The sequence below is a fragment of the Leguminivora glycinivorella genome, chromosome 24 (assembly GCF_023078275.1).
Source record: "Leguminivora glycinivorella isolate SPB_JAAS2020 chromosome 24, LegGlyc_1.1, whole genome shotgun sequence".
Taxonomy (NCBI): domain Eukaryota; kingdom Metazoa; phylum Arthropoda; class Insecta; order Lepidoptera; family Tortricidae; genus Leguminivora; species Leguminivora glycinivorella.
In genome coordinates this window covers 7,065,105-7,092,473 of record NC_062994.1, presented here as the reverse complement: position 1 = coordinate 7,092,473, position 27,369 = coordinate 7,065,105, and the positions used below count along the sequence as shown (strand labels likewise).

At 37.7% G+C, this 27,369-nt stretch overlaps 2 protein-coding genes across 2 annotated transcripts in view; both read left to right on the top strand.

The window, feature by feature from the left end:
* The window catches only part of LOC125238684 (diacylglycerol kinase 1), a 191,519-nt gene that overhangs the window by 58,432 nt on the left and 105,718 nt on the right, over positions 1-27,369 (top strand). The window lies entirely within an intron of this gene.
* On the top strand, positions 736-2,902 carry LOC125238683. The gene is made up of 2 exons (XM_048146078.1): positions 736-1,092; positions 2,658-2,902. Exons 1-2 carry the CDS (start codon positions 773-775, stop codon positions 2,815-2,817), a joined length of 480 nt encoding a protein of 159 aa, XP_048002035.1. The 5' UTR covers positions 736-772; the 3' UTR covers positions 2,818-2,902.

Below are 27,369 nucleotides of genomic sequence, written 5' to 3'. Positions count from 1 at the left end.
GTGTGTGTCTGTTTGTTTGTCTGTCTTTCACGGCCACAGAGAACCTCCTATAGAGTAGAAATCTTGTATATTTTGTTCGCGATACGAGTCATCAGTGTTTGGGGTGCGAGGAGCGGGCGGGGAATGTGTTAAGCGCGCTGTGATTGGCCGTTTCAAGGACGGCGGGCAGTCGCGCCAGATGAAAAGGGACAGAAGTATGACTGTCCCTCTACTGACGCGTAAGTGGCCAATGTAAGTTGACCTATGCCGGCTCTGAATTAATTATAAATATGACTTATTTGTGGAATGTAATGCCGTCTGTTTTTAAATTTGAGCTTCTTGTTACCTTTCCACACCATTTCACACTACAGGTGGACATCTTTAAGGCATCAAAATACCCTTTTCCAATTTTTTAGTGCGAAAAACACGCGCTGCTTTCGGGTCTGTTACTTGGTCGATACTGATCGGGCACGGCAAGCGCCCGCGCTTATATCAGTGCAAATACTAGGAAGGCTGGCGACCGCGAGTCGTCTTGTAATGGATGTCTATAGGGGTTGGTCTGAGTTCACGGCAAACGTTTGCATGGAAGATTCCGAAATGAATTTAACGCGAGCGATGCGTGCACAAGCTAGTTTACCATAAATTATTATTTTTCCAAAAACTTGTTGTTTTTAAGTACGGAACCCTAAAAATGAATTTCAAATTAGCAGCTCATTTCCATTTCAATTTTCTTCGCATCTTCATACAAAGCTAACACAATGATTTCTGAAACAGAATTATAAATAATATCGTAATGAAGTGTTATCTAATCGTCTTCCTCATCTCCTTCATCTATTTTTCCGTTTCTGTGGACAAACAAAGTTTTACCTACGACTTAAGAAGAGCTGAAGAATTTTTTGAAGAGTTCCAAAAATATTATAAAAAAAATTATACGCCTGAAGAGAAAAAGTTGCGTTATAAGATATTTAAAGCGAACTTGAAAAGGGTGAATGCGATTAATCAGAATGTTATCCTAAAATGGATAGCTGTTATTGGGCCGTATAATGATTTGACGTACGCGGAGTTCGTCAAAAAATATGATTTGCCTGAATTTGGTGAGGAGAAACAAGTAAGGTTGGTAGTTTTCACACGCGTTTATTATCGACCTGTATCACAGAATATATAATAGTACAAGTACAGAAGGCTCACTCCTTTGATGTTCACAAAATGCCGCCATTCTAAATTCTTACCTACATTAACAAACGGACCGCACGCGAGCAGCCAACATTGAATTTTATTGCGCCGCGCGAAGGTAGTCGCCAATGAATGGGCCGCGAACTCGCGGCCGCTGACATGTACTTGTAGCGCGGCGATAGAATCGCGGAGTGAGCCGCCCCTGCCTGTATGTAACTAAAGAGGATCGAGTATTATAGAGAGTTACTGTCAAAGTAAAGTGTGTAATCACAGTACATAGACTGCTATCTCTCGACACAAGCTTACTTTTGAACCTCTGGCCCCGTAGCCGAATGGCATTTCTCCGACGCCAAACGAAAGCGATACGCCGCTGGCTCTGTCGCGCCAATACGCAAGCGCGATAGAGATAGATATCTACTAGCGCTTCGTTTCGTGAGCGTTTCGTGAGCGATTGTGCCATTCGGCTAGCCACCCAGTTTTGACAATTTGGCGCATGTTGTTGTTTTGATATGTGTTAAAATGTCAAATAATAATATTAGCGCCATCTAGCCGAGCGTTCCCCAAAGGTGTAACGCCATCTAGGCCACGGTACCTTTTTCTCTGTGGCTTTCAGGTACGTTTTTTTAGACTTTATCCGTCTATACGGAGTTACATATGTCTTTGACGTAACTATGTAAGGGAATCTAAAGTAACTAATGGTCACTAGCACTAGGTGCCGAAAATGGAGGGTTAACCCGAGGTTAACCCACCAATTGGACTGTTGACAGCCCACTAACCTTGAGTTAAGCGGGTGGTACAAGTGGCCCTAAGTAATTTAATTGGGTCTCTATTAGTTCCTATTATTATCTGAAGTCATAATGTATTCTTTGTCCATATTTCGTTACGGGACTCTCGCCTAGATGGCGCTAATATTAATATTTGACGCCAGTGTCGAGAGATGGCAGTCTATGCACTGTAATTACATATTTTACTTTGACAGTAACCCTCTATAAACTGGATCCTCTTTGGTCAAAGAAAGGAATTCGAATATTAGTATGTATTGTACATAAGTACAAATAACTGCATTTGTTGAAATAAATATTAACTAAAACTAACTCCGAAACGAGAGATCGCCACCTGTCCCAATCCTGCGCAGCCTCTTGCCAGTCACTGACTTGAAGCCGACGCAGATCCGCTACCACACTGTCCTCCCAGCGATACCGGGGTCGACCCGCGGGACGAAATAAATATTAAATCAAAATAAACATTTTCCATTCATGGGTGAGGATCGGGCAGTCAAGAGAGCCTTTCTGGGTTGTCCAACTGGACGCCGTCCCGCTGGCCATCCTAAATATCGTTGGGCAGACAGAGTGGAAGCAGATCTCCGTGAACTCAGCGTTAACGAGGGCTGGCGAGAGGTCGCTCTGGACCGCGAAAAGTGGCGTGCTCTTGTGTTGGAGGCCAAGACTCACTTTGGGTCGTCGCGCCAACAAAGTAAGTAAGTAAGTAAACATTTTCCATTTTAGGAACCTTGTAACATGCACCGACCAGAAGATGTACCTCTTCAAAAGGTTCTCTGAGTACACAAAGGGTTTGTACGATAAATGGGGATCCTGGAGACCTCCAGCCGAGTACGAAACTGAGGAACTCACTGATTACGACGAATACGCAATTGGGCATTATTAGAGTGCACTGTAGTCAGCAACAAACTTCAGAAGTAACCACCATTTTGTAACCGCTAAACAAAAAAAATATAAATATATGTATATATATATTAGTAAATATACGAGAATTGCTGGTTTAAATTGCCCGTGTGGTGCCGGATTTAGAATTTCACCACCCCCTTTCTTCCTGTGGGTGTCGTAAAAGCCGACTGTGGGATATGGGTTAAAATTGTGGCGTAGGCGAGAGGCTGGCAATAGGGCTTCCAAAATTACGGATATGTCAATTACGTAATTGATTACGGAATTTTCATTTTTTATTACGTAATTACGTAATTCCGTAATCGACCATGTATTTAAAATAAAACGACAATTTCAATCAAACTTATAACCTAACGACATAGTTATTGATGTATATATATAGATAATAATAGGATAAATATTCAGATTTCATTAAGCGGCACAAAGATGAGTATGGGAGTAGTAGTCGATACTGGTCTTTGCCTTTTCGCAGAACTATCTTTGGCCGAATTTCATTTGCCAACCATTCGCCGACGTTTCACTTTGACAACTAACAATTAGCAACTTTTTGTATAACAACTTTTCAATTGGTGGAATTTTTGTAAAGCAGATTATTATAACGCCTCTAAACTTTTGGGAGACTTATCAATCTTATCATTTGTCAAATCTTTCACTTGGTCAAACAACTCTTCGGCGAATAACTTCTCTTTGATGCAAAAGTTCCGTTTTCATACGTTAGGCAAGTTCGAAATAAGTAAAAGGAACATACTTACACATACATACCTACATATTTTTGTTGGAAATAAAAAATAAAAATGCCTAAAATTTTGTAACAGGTAAGTATAGCAACAGAAATCTCATACAGGGACAGAGCCCAGTTAGGTGCGACGACGAGCGAAGTGAGGAAGCTTGTTAGGTTGACCGTGAGCTAACCGAAACCAACTTTTAGAACCGTAATACTAGAAAATAAGTATTTAATACTTACAATGGCTATTGAAATTATTTTTACCGAGGAGTACTAATTCTCAATAAAGTTAATCATGACGCTAAATAACAACACCGTACACATTTTAAACTACATAAACTCTTGATGTTTATTCTATGATATTTATGTGTTACCAGATATAAACACCTAAATGCGTTCATATAAAAAGTAAAATTTTGTATGATTTAGAGCTAAAATATCACACATATCTGATCCGATTACTATATTGTTCATAATTCCGTAATTACGTAATTGATTCTTTCAATTACGTTATTCTCAAAAGTTCAATATCTATCCGGAATTACGTTATTGCGTAATTACGTAATTACGGAATGGAAGCCCTAGCTGGCAACCTGTCACTGCAATGTCACAGTTTTAGTTTTCTTTCAACCTCTTTTTGCCAAGAGTGGCACTGAAACTTGAGTAGTTCATGTGCTCTGCCTACCCCATTATGGGATACAGGCGTGATTGTATGTATGTTGTAAGTATTTTTTTTATTTTATTTTTTATTTTTAGGTAATTACAAACATAAATGTCTTATTAATTTACATGGTATCATTAAACCAATAAGGTTTGTCTCGTCTGTATGTATGTATGTATGTATGTATGTATGTATGCTGGTTTAAATGTATTAGTGAGATAGATTAAATAGTAGCCACACCTGAAACACAAAAACTTTGCGCAAAGTCACTGAACCCCTTAGATATACTCACCAATACCCAACCCCCTAAGGAAGATAAGTACCTAATAAAGTAGGTAGGTATTAAAATGATCAATCCCAAACTCAGCATCAAGACTCGAAGTTGGCTCGTAAAGTAGGTTGACCATGAGAACTTATTATTCGGGACATATACTCATAATCTTTATTGCTTGTCACATCAAGATATCAAACTCATTATAAAAATGGTATGTATTATAGCAGTTTTATGGCCGCAATAAGACTTTTAAAATAATATCAGAGGCAAACGATCAAATGCATTGCCTGATGCCTCATGCACACATGCAACACTAGAGGAGTTAAGTGTGTTGTTAGGTATTGGAGCTGGCAAAGCTGTCACAAATATCGGAACACGCACTCCAACGATATATTTCATAGCGACTATAGTTCCCGGCAATGACATGTTACGTTACACAAGTCACAACGAAGGCCGCAACTGACACATTCTTATTTGGGCCATTTTTTTTTTCAAAGTTGTCCACCCCACTTTTTTTGTAACATGGGTATTTATTACGCGTTATTGCTCAGAATCGCCAGGTCTTTCGATTTTGATAGGAGAAAAAAATGTCCCAAGATTTCCATACATTTTTTCGAACTTTCCATTCCGTTACCGCCATAGAAAATGTATACTATGAAAAAATGGTAACGGAATGGGAAAAAAACCTTGGGACACTTTTTTTCTCCTATTAGAATTGAAAGAGCTCGTGATTCTGAGTGGAAACCACAAAAAAAATTTCAAATCCAAAAAAAAGTGGGGTGTCCACCCAACCTAGAAACTTAGAAAAAAATGCCCCATTTGTAAAGCCATAAGAGCGAGTCACATACTTTTGCGGCTTTCAAGGAATAACCTGTCATTGTAGATGACACACACGGTACTTTTTTTTTATTTATTGCTAAGTAAGACAAAACATACTTAACTCTTACAATAACCTAAATAAAGTTCGCCTTTGTACCTACTGTTATTTACTGTAATTACTGTGTTTTTTGTTATTAATTGTACAATAAAGAGTTTACTACTACTACTATAACTTCGCCAAACTGCGGAACAGTTTATTGGCGAATGAATCTAGCATAGAGGCGCGAAATTTAAACTTTCTATAGATCGATAATCAATCACGCCTACATTTTTCAATTTGCCGCTTTTTCTAGTAACGGAAATGGCTTTATAGATTTACCTATTTAAGCATTTATCTGCTCGTCTCAAATTTCCAAAACTCATGGTCACCGTCGACAGAGCGATCACTTCGGAATCGCGGAGTTGTAATCGCCACAATAAAGAGAACGCGTCCGCAGAATTCTGATCGCGTGGTCGCCCTGGTTACCGAGTGTCAAGGACTCTAAAAGGGTGGGTAAGTTATGGTGGTACGTTGACAAGTAAGCAGATGAACGTGCGACTTTCAATCCAGACGTTGTGGGTTCGAACCCCGGCTCGTACCAATTAGTTTATCGGAGTTCACGTGCGAGCGAGATTTTGGCGCAAGTTTTGTAACGCGCGACCGTCGCGCGACCGTCGCCGTCGCGTCTCATCGCATCGTCTACTTCAATATCGATAAGGTTTGATTTCGTATGCGTCGCATCGCCGTCGCGCGACCATCGCGCGACCGTCGCCCACGCAAGCTACGGTGTAAGACTTAAAAAATAAAGCATACATTAACATTGACTTAAACTTAATGTTTAGCTCAATGTAATTGGAATCGAACCAACGTATTCCGTTAACCGAACGGGATCACATGTGTTGATTCAGTTAGGAGGTCGAACTAGTTAACTTGATTGTAGTACAAAATTCTTAAAATAAATATAAAACAAGAATAGCCACTTAACTTGTCCTTTCTCTTAATAGACTAATCGTCATAATTAATTGTTAGCGTCAAAAATTTTGTGAAGTACATATATGTATAAAATATAGGTATATAACCCTATATGTAGTAATTATAAATAGCTACGTGCAACTACGCTCCCTACAGGTGTTCACGGAAGACCAGCGTCGGGTACTACTCCAGTAGGACCGGGCATTATCCTGAGTGTTCACCTTTTTCAGTGTAATTACCTACAGTGTACATGTTAGTTATAAGTCTTCTTTTTTTTCATCTCATTGTGTATGCATTGTATAACTGTGTTTTTATACTGAAATAAATTATATTCTATTCTATTCTATTCTAGTTTCGGTTCTACCTCAGAGATGGCGGGGGGGGCGCCATAAGTAAATAAATAATAATAAATAATAAATATTGGGGACACCTTACACAGATCAACTTAGCCCCAAACTAAGCAAAGCTTGTACTATGGGTGCTAAGCGACGATGTACATACTTAAATAGATAAATACATACTTATATACATAGAAAACATCCATGACGCAGGAACAAATGTCTGTGCTCATCACACAGACAAATGCCCTTACCGGGATTCGAACCCAGGACCGCGCCTCAGCAGGCAGGGTCACTACCGACTGAGCCAGACCGGTCGTCAGTATTAAGTATTCGGTAATTGTGTCATATATTTGGAAATTTCGACCCGGTACGGTACAAGAAATTTTATTATTCCCTTGGGAGAACGATGTATGCAATAGCACATTTAAAGTGCGGGTGTGATGAAAAATATGATATTTATTAGCTCATAGGACCACGCAGATCGCCCCAGACTACTTTAATCATCTAGTTTTATTTTATTCACTCAAACTTTTTTTTTAAATAAAGTATGTTCTTGCCCGCACTGACCTGAGTGACATGATTTTTCTTTGAATGTTTTACTTTTCTCATTTTCCTAATTCCGACGGCCACGTGGCTCAAAGAAATATGTCCCACGGGAGTTATAAATGAAAATAATATCCCTAAAGCAATTTATTCATGGACGAAGTTTAATGAAACTTCGGGGCAAAAATCGCAACCAGCGATCCTAGCCAAAGTGACACACGTTGACGCTACGTAGCGACAGAAACGCAGTCTGGCTCTGTTTTTGGCAGAATATCAGCGATGTGGCTTGCCGCATCATCATGCTGAGCCAGCGCCAATTCTCTGCCACGACACATGGTCGTATCATTATTAGTTTAGATTTTTTAGAATAGATTGTTTTTTCTTAATTTTAAGTTGCATGTACTTAATTGTTTTGTAATTTAAACCATGTATGTTGTGGAAATGAATAAAGTTTTTATCTATCTATCTATCTATCTACCTATCTATCTATCTTTTTAGGGTTCCGTTGTCAACTAGGAACCCTTATAGTTTCGCCATGTCTGTCTGTCCGTCCGCGGATAATCTCAGTAACCGTTAGCACTAGAAAGCTGAAATTTGGTACCAATATGTATATCAATCACGCCGACAAAGTGCAAAAATAAAAAGTGGAAAAAAATGTTTTATTAGGGTACCCCCCCTACATGTAAAGTGGGGGCTGATATTTTTTTTCATTCCAACCCCAACGTGTGATATATTGTTGGATAGGTATTTAAAAATGAATAAGGGTTTACTAAGATCGTTTTTTGATAATATTAATATTTTCGGAAATAATCGCTCTAAAGGAAAAAAAAGTGTGTCCCCCCCTCTAACTTTTTAACCATATGTTTAAAAAATATGAAAAAAATCACAAAAGTAGACCTTTATAAAGACTTACTAGGAAAATTGTTTTGAACTTGATAGGTTCAGTAGTTTTTGAGGAAAATACAGAAAACTACGGAACCCTACACTGAGCGTGGCCCGACACGCTCTTGGCCGGTTTTTTTTTTTATGGGATAGGAGGCAAACGAGCAGACAGGTCGCCTGATGGTAAGCGATCACTGCCGCCCATGGACACCAGAAACACCAGAGGTGTTGGAGGTGCGTTGCCGGCTCTGTCGCGCCATCTAGTAAATACAGTGGTCTATTTCACAAATTGTCGCCCGAGAGTGATATTTCCCCGTTCATTGCCTGTTTAACAACTTCAATAAGGAAATGTTGACACTGAGTAAGTGAGTAACAATGTTACTTATCAAACCAGGCGGCGCGCGGCGTATCATGCTGCCAATTTTGTCACTTAGCCATGTGGATAAGACATCTGTCACTCTCACACTGACATACTTGCCAAAGCGTGACAGAAGTCTTATCCACGTGGATAAGTGATAAAATTAGAAGCATGATACGCCGGCAGGCGGCGTATTAAGCTTCCAATTTTATCACTTATCAATGTGGATAAAGTATCCGTCCCGCTTTGCAATTATGTCACTCTGAGAGTGACAGATGTCTTATCCACGTGGATAAGTGATAAAATTGGAAGCATAATACGCCGACTGAAATCTATACTATACTATATTATATTACTATATATCCATATTATATATGATTTATTATAATATTATAAATGGGAAAGTATGTGTCTGTTTCTTTGTCCGTCCTTCACGGGAAAACGGAGCGACGAATTGACGTGATTTTTTAAGTGGAGATAGTTGAAGGGATAGAGAGTGACATAGGCTACTTTTTGTCTCTTTTTAACGCGAGCGAAGCCGCGAGCAAAAGCTAGTAATATTATAAATGGGAAAGTGTGTGTCTGTTTGTTTGTCCGTCCTTCACGGGAAAACGGAGCGACGAATTGACGTGATTTTTTAAGTGGAGATAGTTGGAGAAATGGAAAGTGACATAGGCTAGATTTTGTCTCTTTCTGATCCCCCACTTCCGTGAAATGGGGGGTGGAAATTTGTATGGAGCAATCCGCAATTTTCGAATATAACGCGAGTGGCGCCGCGGGCAAAAGCTAGTAGGCACAGAATTTTCAGTGTCAAGTGTCAATGGCACTATAATGAAGGTTCCCCTTGTTTTGGCATAATTTTACAATCGAAAATTCTTTTTGGCATAATCTATATTGGCATAATTCACCTTTCGCATAATCTGTTATGGCATAGTATAGTTACGAATAATTTGTCTAGGCATATTTTTGTTTGTCCGAATATATTTCATGCATAAAGGTTATTCGCCGAATAGTTTTTATGCATAAATTATTTCTGCGTAACATGGTTTAGTGGAAATTTACTACGCAGAATTTTTATCATAGGTAATACTACTATATTAATGTTGCAGTTCTAACCTAACCTAACCGAAATTCTTGACAAAATGTTTTATTTGTTGAGGTCGCAGTTCTAACCTAACCAAACCGACTCTCTTAACAGCATTTAGTATGGGTGGATATTCTGATTTTAAGAAATATGCCAAATACAATTATGCGAATTAATTTTATTCATAAAAACAATCGGCGTAAACAGAATTATGCTAACTTATTTTCGGACAATGTGTTATTCGTATTATTTTCGATTATGACAAATAAGTTTTCTGCCAAATTAACATTCGGCGAAAATCGATTATGCGAAGTCTGTTATGCGAAAATCGTTTCGGACAATTAAAGTTATGCCAAATAGAGGGAACCCCTATAATGAAATATCCCAGAGAAAAGCGATAGGGGGAGCTAGCTATGACATGCTAACGAATCGTAAGAGATTGTGATCTTGGCTAGGAATAACCTGCTTTAAATTAAATGTTTATAAATCAGTGTGTTTTGTGAAATTTATTGTTATTTCTGCGACCAAACATTTTTTCTACAGATTTTTTTATTGCGGTAAAGTCATTTCGCGCATTGGTACGATCCGGGGTTCGAACCTGCGACCTCTGGATTGAAAGTCACACGCTTTTACCGGCAGGCCACCAGCGCTTCAGCGCGGTTTAATCTTTATTAATTTTACATTTATTAATTTTACTTACAGATTCAAGTATTTATATATTATATAATTATATCGTTGTCTGAGTACCCACAACACAAGCCTTCTTGAGCTTACCGTGGGCCTCAGTCAATCTGTGTAAGAATATCCTATAATATTTATTTATTTATTTATTTATTTATTTATTTATTCAAAAGAATAGAAACAAGGTACAACGGGACAATTACGACTGGGGGGAATTTTCAACTAATTGATTTTTGTTTATGTTTTAGATTATTACCTAACTTGAGCTCCATAATATGTACCACTCGTCACGCGTGCCATATTTGACCAGTGAACACTATTTTAATCATTTAAAACATGGAAAAAATTTAATAGTTGGAAATTTCCCCCAGTCGTAATTACCCCGCTGTACCTTATGACATTTAAAAAATCTGTAATCAAGATTTTTATCATACAAGCTTTTCAGTACCTCAAAGCAGATTTTAATCGCAGTCGAATAACTACTTAAGAGCGATATCAGTTTCAAGTGTCTATTAAGAGTGAATGAGAGCTCTAGTCTAGACTTACCTATCGGAAATCAATAAAGTTATTCACACGTCATTGAAATATAATACCTAGTATTTAATTTACCTAGTATTTAATGTTTGAGTTTTTCGAAACTTATTTGCGGAATGTCATTTGATGTTTGCTACTCGCTACGCTCGCGGTTCAATATTTATTGCAATCTGCGCTATAATTAAGGTTAAATTACTTTATCCACTAGTGGAAAAATGCGTATTTACCCGCTGGTATTAAAGGATAAAACACGTTTTTCTGAGCTAGTGAGAGGAAAATAACTATTATTTCGCCACTTTGACACGTTACCCGTTACACGTCAAATATATTACAATTCGTCAATGTTTGGTTGGCGTGAAGTGACACGTGTGCGAAAGATACACGTGTTTCTAGAAATGTGTACGTGAAAATTTATCAAAATGCTGCGACTCTGCGAGACACTTTGATAGGATGTCACTCAAATAATGATATATTGTGTCTTTTTTCTTTGTTTTTTGTTTTAGTCGCGTACATGTTTTATACGTAAATTTTGAATTTGCAACCATTAGTAGAAATCGCGGTGGTTCATGGTACATTTTTGCTCTCACGCTAACCAAAGTTCTAGGTTCGATCCCCGGCAAATGCAAAAAAAAATGTATTTTTATTATTTTTTCTTCTGGTTGACACAGTTATCAGAAATTATGTTACGAAGTTTTGCTTGTTCGGAGGGACTCCACACACGACACCCTTTGCCACATCTGTCACAGGTGAAATGTGCGTCAAGAGGAGGAGAAGCTCTGGAGCGAAGCCTTTTCTGCTTAAGGTTGTCGAGCCAGGCTTTTTCGTGCTCCGTCACCCCGTCGGATAAGTCACGGCGCCATTCAGGTCTCATGCTAGCGTGTCCTCCAACTGTCTAGGTTTATACTAAAAGATTGCATATCCCGTTTATCTATCATACTTTGTTTTGTGTTTTAGTTGTGTGTGGCAAAAGGCAACGTGCATTCTCTACCATGTACATATTTGAATTAGGCATGTATGTAAGAAAAAATATAAACTTGTTCAGAGAACTACCCAATAGAAGACTAAAATATAAGCTAGAACTGGACGGGTGCCCCGAATCTAGAAATATATCGTAAAAGCCCTCATTACTCAGCAGTTAATAGTTATTTGTTATACAAGGGGGCAAAGTTGTATTTTAACGCCGAGTGTGGAATTGAAAAACGAGCAAGTGAAAGGATTCTATAGTTGAAGTTCGAGAATAGAATCCTGAACTTTTCGAGCGAGTTTTTCAATACACGAGAAGTAAAACACATTTGCACCCGAGTGTAACACAAAACTTTTCCTCTCACTATAGCGAGGAAACTACAACGCAAAAAATGCGTTTATCACTGCTTCCAGTAGTTTGACTATATTCAAGGTCAAATTACTTTACCCACTAGTGAATAAAATGCGTTTTTACCCGCTGGCATTAAAGGATAAAACACGTGTTTCCGAGCTAGTGAGGGGAAATGTGAAAGTTTTGGTTGACTTCAACTTACAAAAATTGACGCCCGAAAGCTGCAAGCTGCGAGTAAAGACGGACAACTCAGTGGATTTCACTGAGTTCATTTGACACGCTAAGTAGATACGTTTGCTTGATCTATGGTATATATGACATCTGTGGTTTTTACCCTCTGGTATTAAGAGACAAAACACGTGTTTCCGAGCTAGTGAGGGGAAAATACATTTCGACTGTCATAATGCCGCTCATTTCTATGGAACAGCCAATTTTTTTTGGCGCTTTCAGCTTTGGTAAAAGTTGTTCATTATGACCTCAAAAGTATGCAAAGTTTTGAACGATCCTTTTTATTTTACCCTGTATAAATACAAGGGTGATTATCTAAAAATATACCAACATTATCAGTGCAAACATTTTTAGACACTTCCTAAAAGAACTACGGAAAAGATTTAGAGGTAATAGTATCGGTCAACAATTTTCCTTAATTCATACTAATATTATAAATGGGAAAGTGTGTGTGTCTGTTTGTTTGTCCGTCTTTCACGGCAAAACGGAGCGACGAATTGACGTGATTTTTTAAGTGAAGATTGTTGAAGGGATGGAGACTGACATAGGCTACTTTTTGTCTCTTTCTAACTCGAGCGAAGTCGCGGGCAAAAGCTAGTTCTGTATAAATAATCCTCTTTTATTTCCCCCTTTCTTTCGTATCAAAACACATCTATAAATCCAAAGATATATATTCTATCTCAAAAATTGTCCACATAGGGCCGAAGTTATACGAAAATGAGCTTAAAACCTTCGAAAATCGCTAACGTTAAGGCCTATTTTCGCTTACAATAAGGGTCTATAATAAATTATAAGTAGGTCACGTAAATACCACTAGGTCGGCGTATCCTTCGATCAAAACAAACCGAAACATGCTCTATGTCATAATGAATAAAATTGAAAATAAAACACGATCACTCTTTATTACATGTATAGTCAAGATATTAAATATAGACACGGTCAAAGTGTCAAAAACATGTATACACGACTTTATTTCTTATACGTCAAAGTTGTGGATACATATCTTTGGGCCCGTGTGGAGACGGTTTAAGAATTTCACCACCCCCTTTCTTCCCGTGGGCGTCGCAGAAGGCGACTGTGGGATATGGGTTAAATTGTGGCGTAGGCGAGAGGCTGGCAACCTGTCACTGCAATGTCACAGTTTCGTTTCTGTCGACCCCCTATTTGCCAAGAGTGGCACTGAAACTTAAGTATTTTCATGTGCTCAGCCTACCCCTTCATGGGATACAGGCGTGATGGTATGTATGTACGTATCTTTGGCAGTTTTTGACTCTACAGCGTGTGGATTCCATACAGGCGAATAGTTATAGTATCTGATCATATGAGTCGTGAAGGATAGTCAATCTAAGTTATTTGTATCACGAGTCAATCAAGCGCCAAATAGCGTAAATTATCAGTACCACTACTCGACACTAGGTGCCAACAGTGTCGTGTCTGCCAAAAATGTAATATTAAAACAGTTTACAACTTATTACCGATTTGTTTGCCCTAGTAAAAATGGAACCCTGAAAATAAGAGTACGTAAGTAAGTATATGTCAATGAAATCAAAAACATAGCGGGGACAGACTGGATGGAAAAGGCACAAAAAAGAAGTGATTGGAGGCAACTGGAGGAGGCCTATACCCGAACAGGGGCCATGTCTTAACCACGTTTTGAGATTTAAATATTTACAGATTGTTAAAACCTATTTTAAGTCATGTAAATAAAGGCTATGTTATGTTAAGTAGGTATAGAATTTCTTAATATTCCCTGCGTCAGTTGCCTCAAAGCAATCTTAAGAGTGCTAACGGTATAAAACTAGAGTACACGAAGGATTTTTAATATTACGGCGGCGGCAAATAAGTGTATGACCTCGATTTTAATAAGACGACCGACGATTAAACACTTTGAACAAAGAACGTCTTAGCTACAATTTACAATTCTTAAAGTACTCTCAACTACTTATAATTGTATTCAACCCAAAGAATTAAAAGTCACACACAAGTCGAACGCGATTAATTAAGACGCTGACAGCACCCAATGGCCTTGACGCTAGCGTACACTGTATAATCGTATGGGAGTAAGTGAGAGCGCGATGTCACTAAAAGAGGGCGGATAGGTACGAAAAGTGCGGAAAAATATTAAAATAAAATAGAAAGATGCATTATTTGTGCAAAATGTTTCGTTAGTGTTTTAGATATGTATATATGTGTTATTATAATATTAACTAAAGACAACTAAGTGAATAATTGAACGACACACAACCGTTTAATGACGAACTCGGGACCAATCTTTGCAATTTTTTTCTATCGAGCCGATTTCATTAAATCGTGTATCGAGTACTGCCGTCCTATCACTAGAACCCCTCTAAGCTGCATATTACCAGTTTTCATTTGGATAAATATTCTTAAATAGGAAAGAATTCCCCATCGACTGGTCTTGGAATCATATTTTTATCATTTTTAGTTACCGAGATACAGAGTCGACATACCTCGCTAAGTGCACTATTTTATAACCCTTTTCAATAGTATAAAACCGCAAACCCACATTTGTCTTCTATAACTTATATTAAAGCGCTTAGCAGTTGTTTATCTTCATAGTTTTATCACACGATACATAACTATAACAACGTTACTTGACATAAGCTTCATAAATTCCCATTAAAGCCGTTTAATTCCGTTATTACATTTTATAACATTCACTTTTTTAAATAAAATACTACGCTTAAACACGGCTAAAGTCCTTTAACCGTATATTAAAGACTTTCATTGTAATTTCGGTTACAAATACATCACTAAAACCTAGTTACTGCGCTTTACGGTGAATTTATTACTAAAACATATTCATAATGCCACACTGAAACAGGACAAACCAGCAAAGCTACGCTAAAACCCCGCTAGTTGTAAAAGTATACCTTCCAAAGTTATTGCGCCAGTCCGACAGTCGGCCGAGCGGCTCGCGCGCAGAAGGTTGTGCGAAGGCTGTAGTGACCGGTGAATGAACATTTTCTCCTTAAAATGTTATGAAAATGAAAATGAAAATGAAATATTTATTTTTCAAGTAGGCATATTACAATGCGCATATGAACGTCAAATAAAGCTACGCCGGCTCTAACCCTACGCCTCAGCCTCGAGAAGATTTCAGTCCCCCCTCAGTTGGGAGGGGGGTATCCACTATGGGACCGGCAAGAAACTCGGCGGGCAACTTCTTTTCAAAACATTACATCTTATAATTAACATGCATTAAATAACAACATACAGTTTAACATGCAAAAGTATTCATCAAAGAATATGAACAGACTAGGTACTCTATGGAAATCAATTTCAATAAATTATATTATTGCTTAATAATACGTCGTTCTTCTTCAGAGAAAACATATCAAATTGTCATAGAAGAAAAAGATAATATGAATCTCAATATCATTAAATATGTAATTTACCTACACAACATAAAATATAAAATATTTGATGTGCTTTCTTATCTGAACTGTGTCCTCTATACATAATACAATTATTTTAATTGCTATTCGTTTTTTGTAGTTTCTGGTTCGGGCCATGCATGTTTGTCTGTCAAATAGTCCTCGACTCTGTAATAAGCCTTTAACATCAATGATTTTTTTAAGTAGTTCTTAAGAGCTGGGAGGGGTAATCTCAAAGCAGTGTCAGGTAACTTATTATAAAAATGAATGCATTGCCCAACAAATGACTTCTGTACTTTACGGACACGAAACTTCTTTATGGCAAGCTTATTTTTGTTTCTAGTGTTATAATTATGGATATCAGAATTCTTAGTGAAACAGTCTAAATTCTTAACAACATAAATTATACTATCATAAATGTATTGGGAAGCTACAGTTAAGATATTAATTTCTTTGAAGAGTTCTCTTACTGATTCACGTGTTCCTAAGTTGTAAATAGAACGAATGGCTCTCTTTTGTAATACAAAGATAGTCTGTATGTCAGCTGCTTTGCCCCAAACCAGAATACCGTATGACATTACACTGTGAAAATAACTATGATACACTAGGCGAGCTGTCTCAACATTAGTCAGTTGCCTGATTCTCCTAACGGCGTATGCGGCTGAACTTAATTTGCTTGCTAGTTTCTTTATATGAGGACTCCATTGTAGATTTTTGTCCAATGTTAAACCAAGAAACAGTGTTGTATCTACCATCTCTAAGCATTCATCATTCAAAAGTATTTTTGTATCGATTGGTTTAACATTCGGCAGAGAAAATCGAATACATTTGGTTTTCTTAGAATTAAGAAGTAAATTGTTGACAGTAAACCACTGCAGTACATCAGCTAACGTGCTATTAATTACATTGTAATCCGTAGATTTTCGGTCAACATTAAAAAGCAGTGATGTATCATCAGCAAAAAGTACTATTTCACAAAAGTTTTTCACTATACATGGCAAATCATTTATATAAACCAAAAACAGGAAACAAAAATTAAGAAACCGAAGACCAGGTAAGTGTTAAATATCTTTTTTTTAAGGTTTTTTTCAAGCACAACTTGCGTTTTGCTAACGTATTATCACACGTTTGCCGCGACAAGTAAATACCTAACTCATAAGTTATTCGATCAAGAGCCCAGTTAAAACTATTGTGTACAAATAAAGCGTAAACAAAAAAGTCAAGAAATTACATTGTACCATCCTATTGCTATGTAGGCATTGCCATAGCCACATACATTTTGTAAGCATTTATTTACCTTACAATGTTTTAGTACCTATGTAGGTATGGATTACTTGCGCAACATTATATTACCGTCAAGCTGATTTAATAATGCAGTCAAAAATCAAATTAATTAATGTTTTTTTTTAGGCTTGTTACGAACTTCAGGATACAAACGATAACAGAGATCTGCGAATAAAATGAATACCGAAAAACCGACCACAAGTCATCACACCAGCAGTAAGTTTAATAAATGTAGAACAGAAGGGGATTGCTCAACTTGATCTTTACCAAGGAACATTTTATCGTTGTGTATTGTTTCAAGAATTTTTGAGATTGATACCTCAGAATTCTTTGCCTAACTTAGCCACGTCGAACGTTTCTGCTTTAATTTTCAATGCTGACGAAAATACATCAATTTTAAAACTCCCTTTTACTGGTCCAAGCTAAAACCGTTGCTGACCATCATCGAATTTGGGTTTATCCTTCGTTGTAACAAAATCGAACAACGTTTACTTCTTTAATCATTCGTAAAATGCTTCTCATCTTGATATAAGGAAAGAAGGTGTTTGACTATTCCGTCGCAGACGCATTGAAACTACAAGTGATGACTCGAAAGAAGAAGAACTCTATACCTAGCATGTAAAAATTGTAATATAACAACATATGTATCATCCAAAATGAAGCTTTATCTTGATTTATCCGCTCCAATTCATACAAACAACAGAGAAACAGACTTAAATTTAACCTAGTTAATACAATTTTAAGCAATGATGCACCTGATTTTACCAGAAATTGTTAACAAAGATCTCTATATTGATTCTAGTTTAAAGAAAAAAAAAGATGTATGATATATAAGTATTCTGCTGTACCAATTAATTCAGACCCTTCAAATCCAGAAGTTTTACATACAGAAAAGGAGGACTGACCTACACATAAGTACATATAACCATTTATCGATGTAGAACCACCGTCGATATAGAGCACTACACTCGTAATATTAATATTAATAATACAACTGTCGAAAACCAAACGCACAAAAAAAGAAAAATACATTTTAAGAAGAACGGAATCAAGCGGAAAGAGAGAAAATTATTATGTCAAACAATCCTAAATGTATTTTGAATTTTTGAAGTATAAAATAAATAAAGATTGCTATTTTCATTTGCTTGGCGAATAATAAATGAAATCCGTGTTTCTTTTTGTAAGAACAGCCAATGTCAACCGTTTTTAACCTTATATAACTCGGTAATAAAAACATTATTTTAATAGTGTATTATAGTAATAATACGAATAACTTTGGATATCCAAGAGCGACACCTTTCGCCGTGTCGGTATAGCAAATTGATTTGTTGCAATGTAAAAAGCGAATTTTATTGTTTCATATTAATGTTATGTTAGTTTTCACTAATGTTAGAATATTATATTAAGTTTAAATATGTTGATTTGTAACATAACTTATAACGAGGTTTTTTATGCATGCAAATAAATGGTTACAATATCATACAGTTGTCTTTTATTCATTTAACAAATTGAATTGCTCTTGAAACTTAGTGCAGGTACTGCAGGTAAACGGGACATTGCTAAAATGATAAACTCCTTTTAAAAAGAATGACAAAGCTAAAACCTAGTAATCGTCGCTGGTTTGTCATATAGCGGGCTTTTAGATTAGGAATGCATACAAATTATTTCGATGTTAGTAGTCATTGCATAGCTTAAAAACGGTTACAGCATTTTTTTAGAGCATATACGATAGTATAAAATTGTTTAGTGTCTTTGCGGTTATTAAGCTATGTTTTTAGATTATTATGCAATGCTCAGTTACGATTACTATAAACACGTAAATTTACTTTGCCGTTATTAAGCCATGTTTTATGTATTATTCAATCCTAAAAAACGGCTAAAGTATACTTAACCGTGTTTTAACAGTAAAATCATACATATTTTAGGAATTATTTGCATAACTTAAACACAAAATGGCGAATTTCTAATAAATTAAACAATATTTAATTAAATTGATTTTAAATAATGTTAGCGTGAATTTAGTTTTAATTTAAGAATAAAAGAAATCTGGACTAAATCGACACATTTCCTAGAGATATGGGTTTTTATGTTTTTTGCCCATATCTCAAAACTATCATTTGTGGGTTAGATGGGTTTTAGTGATAGGACGGCAGAGTACGGCTATGTTCTTTGAAATATAATGAATAATAACATATAATTTACTTGCCTTACTAAGACTAATAGTTTGTCTTAAAAAACTGCGCAAGTAACATCAATTTTACGCAATTGGGTGTTGTCAGCCCCTTAACATTATTGTACCTTTTCCCAACGTTTCGGCCAGGTTGCACTGACCGAACGTTGGAAAAATGGTAAAATAATATTAATTAATCGCGTTCGACCTATGTGCGACTTTAAATACACATATTATCACAATGTTATAAATCGCAGCGTTTATACAGCCCTTTTGACATTTGGAGTGTCTGTGGTCGATTAAAAAAAAGAGTAGAAGAGTACGGGAGGTTTTGTTTTGATCCGTGTGGTAATTCTGTGTCCAGTAAAAATAATACAAATACATAAATGTTAAAGAAACTCTGAAACTTTTCATTGAATCGAGTAGTAAAATACTTATACAACATGTGTAGGTGGTGCAAAGGGCGAGAACTTAAAGTGTTATATTCCAAAGAATGTTACCTTAAAGCTGCCGAAAATCAATAAAAACAGGTTGTATCATTATAATACAATAGCAAATAAAATCTGTGTGAGAAAAACTTCAGTCAGCCGAGAACAAAAAACCCTAGAAAGAGCAATAAGCCACAAAACGCTATTAAAAAGCGCTTTAAAAAATTCATAGTGCATAACTTCATAAACTGTTGCCCACAACATCTTTCTCATTTTCATTGTGAATCACAAAGCAATCTTTCAGAAAGTAATCTAGGCTCCTCATCCTGAATATGTGTAATAAAGTTTTGAACTTAACGTATCGCCTCCTAACAACCAGTATACATATTGTGGTCTCATACAAGGTGAAATAATAAGTTTTATGCAAAAAAATCATTTTTGCACAAGCTTTCATCGCCGACTATATAGCTTTTTTTCAACAGTCATCTATATATATATATAGTCCTCCTCATCGTTTTCGATGACGGCGACCCTAAATAAGCCTTACGGACGTTTCCTTGCGTGTGCTCTAATGTGGCTGGCCAGGCCGAACTTGTTTTTAAATACTCGCTGGCACGGGTGGCAATAAAGTTCGCCAGCGGAGTTATACGTGTACACGTAGGAGGGCTTAGGTCTCTCTTTTCGTAATTGGCGCTTTTCATCTAAGGTTTTGAGGCGGTTATCCTCAAATGCCTTAACACCGTTATCTTGGAAGCACTATCCGACGTGATAACACCCTAGCCTCGGAGATACCTTCACGTATCGCTAACGCCGCCGCTAATTTCGGACGACTCACTGATCGCGTCTGGAGGTCCCATGATCTCAAACTCGAGACAAAATTAGCGTCTACAAGACGTTAATCATCCCTGTCCTTTTATATCTGAACGCTTGCGACATCGACCATGAGCGTTGGGAGGAGCTTGCTGGGAAAAGGTCATCTTGGCGAACTACCATCTATAACAGTCATCTACTGCTCTCTTAGACGTTTCTAAAAACCCCTTACTCGATGGGGATACGACGTTTCATGACAGAGTTCCTATGACTACCATTTATTCTGCTCCATCATCAGATCAGCTCCATGCATTGTCACGTGATTTACATATGTGTGCAAAATTTCAGCTCTGTCGGAAACCGGGAAGTGGGACAAATTTAGCTTCTACGTTTTGACGCACACCAACATATTAACAAGGCAAGTTGATAAAAGCTTGTAAAATGGAAAACCTTGCATAGTGAATTTTGAGGGCGGCGGCCTGATGTCATGACCGTCGTTCCCTGGAAGATGGGATAGGGACACAAGTGTGGACATTTTGGCACCGTCCCTCCTCCCAGGGACTTCTACCAAAGCTAGCACGGCCGCTTCGAACGCCTCAAACGGCGCAAATATGCGACCATAGATTCTGGTTGCATGTTTGAGCCGTTTGGGGTGGAGACTCTTGGACCCTGGGGACACGGAGCACATTTCAAGGAGCTGGCGAAGCGCCTTATTGATGCTACGGGTAACCAGAGGGCTGGTTCCTTTCTTGCGCCGCGGATAAGCATCGCGATCCAGCGTGGCAATGCTTCGGCTCGTACCTTTTTCTTTATGTTTCCACGGTAAGTTTTTCTTAGACTTTATATGTCTATACTGAGTTACATTATGCCTTTTATTTTACGTAGAAACTATTCTATAGTTAGCTGCAAACTTACCTTAGTTCGCGAGATATGTGAGTAGCGTTCAGAATAGCAACGCTCGTGTGGTAATTGCTAGGGGCTGTTATTTGTACGCCGACCGCGAGAAAGAGATAAATTTAAAGGGCAAGAATAGACCTTTGGCACGCTCTCACACCGAACGATTTGGAAATAGTTATTTGTTATACAAGGGGGCAAAGTTGTATGTTGTATTTTAACGCCGAGTATGGAATTGAAAAACGAGCAAGTGAAAGGATTATATAGTTGAACCACGAGCAAAGCGAGTGGTTCGAGAATAGAATCCTGAACTTGCGAGTTTTTTAACACACGAGAAGTAATAGTTATATTACATCAGAGGCCGGGAAAATGAGGATTTCCGGCCAAGTGGGTATATACGGCCGAGCGAGCGTGCGAGCGAGGCCGGATAGGGATACGAGGCCGGGAATCGGTTTTCACGCCGAGGCATGTAGGTATAGTGCTTTTCTCAAACATACAATGATATAAAAAAAAAATGCTCTAAAGGACAATATTTTATAAAAAAAAGTTACTTTGCAGGCCTAGGCCTGAAAAATAATATGAAATCCCTTTACAGTCCTCTCGAGTTGTTGCGCCCAAAAAGCGATACTTCCCAGCCCATTTTAAGGAACGTAAAGACAATATTTCATTGCATGTTTGAGAAAAATACATTTGCACCCGAGTGTAATACAAAACTTTTCCCCTCACTATAGCGAGGAAACTACAACGCAAAAAATGCGTTTATCACTGCTTCCAGTAGTTCCACAGGTGGTAAATCATCTTTATTACTAGATTCACCTACTTTTATCAATTTTAAAGCAGTTAATTTGACTTTATTCAAGGTCAAATTACTTTACCCACTAGTGGATAAAATGCGTTTTTACCCGCTGGTATTAAAGGACAAAACACGTGTTTCCGAGCTAGTGAGGGGAAAAGTTTTATACAGCCAGGGCTCTCAAACGGTACTTTTAAAAACCTCCGAAACAGACCAATATTTTGGATATTTAAACCTTTTTATATATGATTGATTTATGTATTTACGTAACAACATAGCTGGGCATTAACTCGTTAATCCGTTAATCGTTAATTAACGAAGTTAACAATTTGGTTAACGGATTAACTTTTAAGTTAACTTTAAAAACTGTTAACGGATTCGTTAACTTCCGTTAAATTTCTTCGAGTCCGTTAATCGTTAATCCAGTTCCGCACGCGTCGAGTAAAACTTGCTCTGCCCGCTACTGTAAAAGCCCGGAGTACGGCGAAACCTAGGATTTTTCCGTAAATTCACAGTCTACAGACCAATTGGTGCCTTAGGATCACTTGTTCGAGATCTGCTAAATTTTATTAGTCCTACTGCACCCATCACTAACTAGGAAATAGAATGCAAATCATCAGGCATGACACACAAATCGCGCAACCGACGCATCAAGCCAAAGTTCGGCGGGCCGCGCTATCTACGAAGTTACCGTGGATCACAACTTCGATTAGAGGTGTCTCAATCCGAGGAACCCAAGCACCATAACTACGACCGCATGAATGACCCAATATCTACAGGTCACCAAAGTAAAACCTAGGATTTACCGAACCAACGTCGGTATAAGTCCAAAGAGGACAATATTTATTAACATTTCGCTTATTACCAATTGGCAGCTGGGATTTTTTAAGAGATTTTGGCGAACTTCGGGCTTATACAATAACAATATAAACTTACGCAAATACTAAATAGTTGATAACTGATGCAACTAGCTACAGTAAATTTATTTTTTATCACGATTAACGGATTATCGATTAACTTTAACTTCCGTTAAATTTGTTGAAATGTATCGCTTTAACGATTAACAAAGTTAACTTTTATAGTAACGGATTAGCGATTATCGAAGTTAACTATTTGATTAACGGTGCCCAGCTATGCGTAGCAACTACTTCAGTTTGCCCCGTTAAAAAAATAACGAAAAAAATACCGGTATTTTAGTGAGGTAAAAACCGATCTCAGAGCCCTGATTTTAGGAACTGGGTTACAAAATTTAATTTTACAGAAGGCGTTTTTCAAATTTTCTTGACGAAGCGTTCTCTTATCACAACTTTATTTACGTTTACGAGTAGTAGCAAGACGTAAGTATAAATAACCTAATCACAAAATTTAAATTTTTTAAAAACTTCCGACATAGTGGACCGATTTCCATCAAACATGGCTAAGAACCCCGACTAATTCAGCTTTCAAACAAAAACTAAATTTAAATTGGTTCATCCGTTCGGGAGCTACGATACCACAGACAGACACACAGACAGACAGACATATCAAACTTATAACCCTCCGTTTTTGCGTCGGGGGTTAAAAAGTACACACAATCTTACTACGCTACGTTTGCGTAGCTGGGCGTTTTCCAAATTAAATCCCGAATATCGAATTTCACCAGATCTGGACGTGTTTGGGCTCATTCTTCTCAGAATCATAAGCTGATTTGATCCCGACGATAAAAAAGTATGTCCTATTTTTTTTTCCATTTGCGTCACGATTTTAGTATGAACTTACTACGAGCGTGACGTATTGGAAACTCGAATTTTGTATGGAAAATTTGGGACACATTTTTTATCGTCGGGATCGAATCAGCTCGTGATTCTGAGAAGAATGAGCCCAAACACGTCCAGATCTGGTGAAATTCCTCAGACGAAGGATACATAGACTTGACGCAAGGGTACACCCGTAAGGGACAGATATAGAATAATGGAGCGAATTTAAGAATCACTTTAAAAATGGCTGACAGTTTACCATACACAACGTACGTAATTTGGGCGGATAATAAGCTTGACAAGTCACGTCCTTATTGTTTGCCACAAACTCGTTTGTGGCAGCGGCGGAAAAGTGAAACTATGACAAAGACAAAAAATAACATTTTGCTCTCTGTCACTCTTATTATAATTTGTATGTGACCATCTCGTTCGGTAGTGGTATTATTATTTGGCTGTCTAGTCTAATTCGATATTCGGGATTTAATTTGGAAAACGCCCAGCTGCTCCGAAGAGTTACTTACTACGTGACTATTTTGTTTGCTACATCATACTTTCCTTCAGCGAATATTGTCATAGTTAAGTCCTATGATAGTATTAGATAGATGTGATAGGTATATTCTTCTGTATATCATTTTTTAACCCCCGACGCAAAAACAACTGGGTGTTATAAGTTTGACGTTTCTGTCTGAGTGTGTGTCTGTCTGTCTGTTTGTCTGTATGTCTGTGTGTGTGTCTGTCTGTGGCATCGTAGCTCCCGAACGACTGAACCGATTTCAATTTAGTTTTTTTTTGTTTGAAAGCTGAGTTAGTCGGGACTGTTTCATAAAAATGGGTCCACTATGTCGCGGTCGGGAGTTTTTTCAAAATTTTTATTTTGTGGTTATCTTATACTTTTAAACGAGCAATTCTTGTATATTTATTTATTTATTTATTTATATATACCGACGATCTCGGAAACCGCTCTAACGATTTCGCTGAAATTTGTTATGTGGGGGTTTTCGGGAGTGAAAAATCGATCTAGCGTAGCCTTATATCCCGGAAAACGCGAATTTTCGAGTTTTCATGAGTTTTTCTTTCGCGTTAGTAAACGTAAAATATGGTCGTTAATTTCGCCGCGCGCGCATCGATTCCGCTTAGCTCAGTCGTACGAGGTCGGTCTAATGTACGCAGATAGATCGTAGGTGTCAGGGTTTCGAATCCCGGCCAGAAATTACCTAAGTTTTTGTTTTTTGTTTTTTTTTTTTTTTTTGTATTTCTAAGAGTTTTTTTTTATCTAAAGACGTGATATATTAAAATAGAACCGAGCGAAGCTCGGTCGCCCAGATATTGTATAACCTAAATGATAACGGTTCGTATCGGTGTGAGTGGCACCGTCCTCTCCTAATGAAGATTGGTGGCACAGCCTGGATCCGAACTCGCATTTATTTCTATTACTTTTAAATGAACAGGTTTACGCACAAATAGAATAATACTAAAGCTTTTACGACGTTCTGCGGAACTATTACTAGTTTGGTCAAGTTGGATTTAGTTAGTTTCTTGTTGTTCTTTCCTAAGTCGAGTTAAACTACTGTTCTAAGAGTATCTGGTTCAAACTACATGAGTTACCAAAGAGGATAGAGTATTCGCTAAGTGCACGACTGGTGGTGCCCTCATTTTGACGGCTTTTCCATATTAAATTGTATTCAGATTCTATAAAAAAACCGGCCAAGAGCGTGTCGGGCCACGCTCAGTGTAGGGTTCCGTAGTTTTCCGTATTTTTCTCAAAAACTACTGAACCTATCAAGTTTAAAACAATTTTCCTATAAAGTCTTTATAAAGTTCTACTTTTGTGATTTTTTTCATATTTTTTAAACATATGGTTCAAAAGTTAGAGGGGGGGGGGACACACACTTTTTTTTTTCAAAATATGAATATTATCAAAAAACGATTTTAGTAAACCCTTATTCATTTTTAAATACCTATCCAACAATATATCACACGTTAGGATTGCAATGAAAAAAAAATCACTCCCCACTTTACGTGTAGGGGGGGTACCCTGATAAAACATTTTTTCCACTTTTTATTTTTGCACTTTGTCGGTGTGATTGATATACATATTGGTACCAAATTTCAGCTTTCTAGTGCTTACTGAGATTATCCGCGGACGGACGGACGGACAGACATGGCGAAACTATAAGGGTTCCTAGTTGACTACGGAACCCTAAAAATGGTTCATTAAAGAATCTGGTTATTAAATTTCAAGAGAATCGGTTGAGAATTGCGACCTGTAGAGAAAAACATCCCGATATACAAAATCGAGTTAAAATGTAGACCTCCGCTGTTGCTGCGGTCAAGTACCAACTCATGAGCAAGAGTATTACTTGAAACGTGTCTAATTTTCTTACAAAATTTCAAGGCTAACCTAAATAAGTTTCCGCCCTACATTACCCATGGACATGTGGCGCCATCTGTATTCATTCCCCATCTATATGCATATTGTTTCGCTTGGTACACGAATACTGGCGAGTTTTGTATAATTTCGCGAAATTACTTTACAGCGAAACATGTTTTACGGCATGTTACATAATGGTAGCTACGAGTTTTATTAAAACGCACAAATGGAGGGTAATACGTACTTCATCGGGCCTCGGAGTTATTATAGTATTTTTTCTACTTCCGTGTTGTTATTCGTCATTTACCGTGTCGTGCATAGATCGTTAATACCCTACATAAAAGATGCCCGCCCCCGCCCGGCGCCCCGCGCACCCACGCATACGATATAGCTCTTAAAGCATTGTTAGGTAGCCTTTAAGGGATATAGCGGGCCGCGGGGCGCCGGCCGGGGACGGGCGGCGGCGCGGGGGAGTGCGAGCGACAGGGTGAGTGCAGAAACATTGCAGAGGACAAGTCAAAATACTTATAGGAAACAGTGCGAATTTCACGAAAGTTATTCTAGAAAACTATTGAAAAGGCAGTGCATGGTCGTAGAAAAAGTATTGTATGCAACAGGCGATACAATAAAATACTATTATGCAACAGGCGTTTAAAGGGGGTCAAAAAAGACGAGTGGCGTGGGTAACAATTTGAGGCGAAGCCGAAAATTGTTATTAAGACGCCACGAGTATATTTTGACTCAGTTAAACACCGTTGCATACAATACTTTTTCTACGACCATGCACTTAGTTTTTAATAGTTTTCTTAAATAACTTTTGTGAAATTCACACTGTTTCCTTTATTTTGACGCAAAGGTTTGCACTGTCAGCTCAGCTGCCCAAAGCCTTCCCACGCACGCGCGCAGTATCGTTATAACAATGCGTTGCCATGGTTACAGAGCCAAACAATGCGTTTTCATTTTTTTCGATACTGCGCGCGTGCGCTGAAAGCCGGCGGACGCTGGCTTTGGGAATAGACTTTTATGTAGGAATTTAAAAATCTATGCACGACCCTGTAAATGACGAATAACAGTTCGGGAGTAGAAAAAAAAAAACATTATAAAACCTTAATTTTTTAATCCGGTCACAATAGGCGAGACGACTAAAAAAAACTAATTAGTCCGTCAGTTAGATTATCTCGAACTACTTGAATCA

What these genes read in the sequence shown, in the direction of transcription:
- LOC125238683 (XM_048146078.1), top strand. Translation starts at nt 773, where the DNA reads ATGAAGTGTTATCTAATCGTCTTCCTCATCTCCTTCATCTATTTTTCC. An exon ending in GGTGAGGAGAAACAAGTAAG is followed by an intron (nt 1,093 to 2,657) that starts GTTGGTAGTTTT and finishes TTTCCATTTTAG; the next exon opens with GAACCTTGTAACATGCACCG.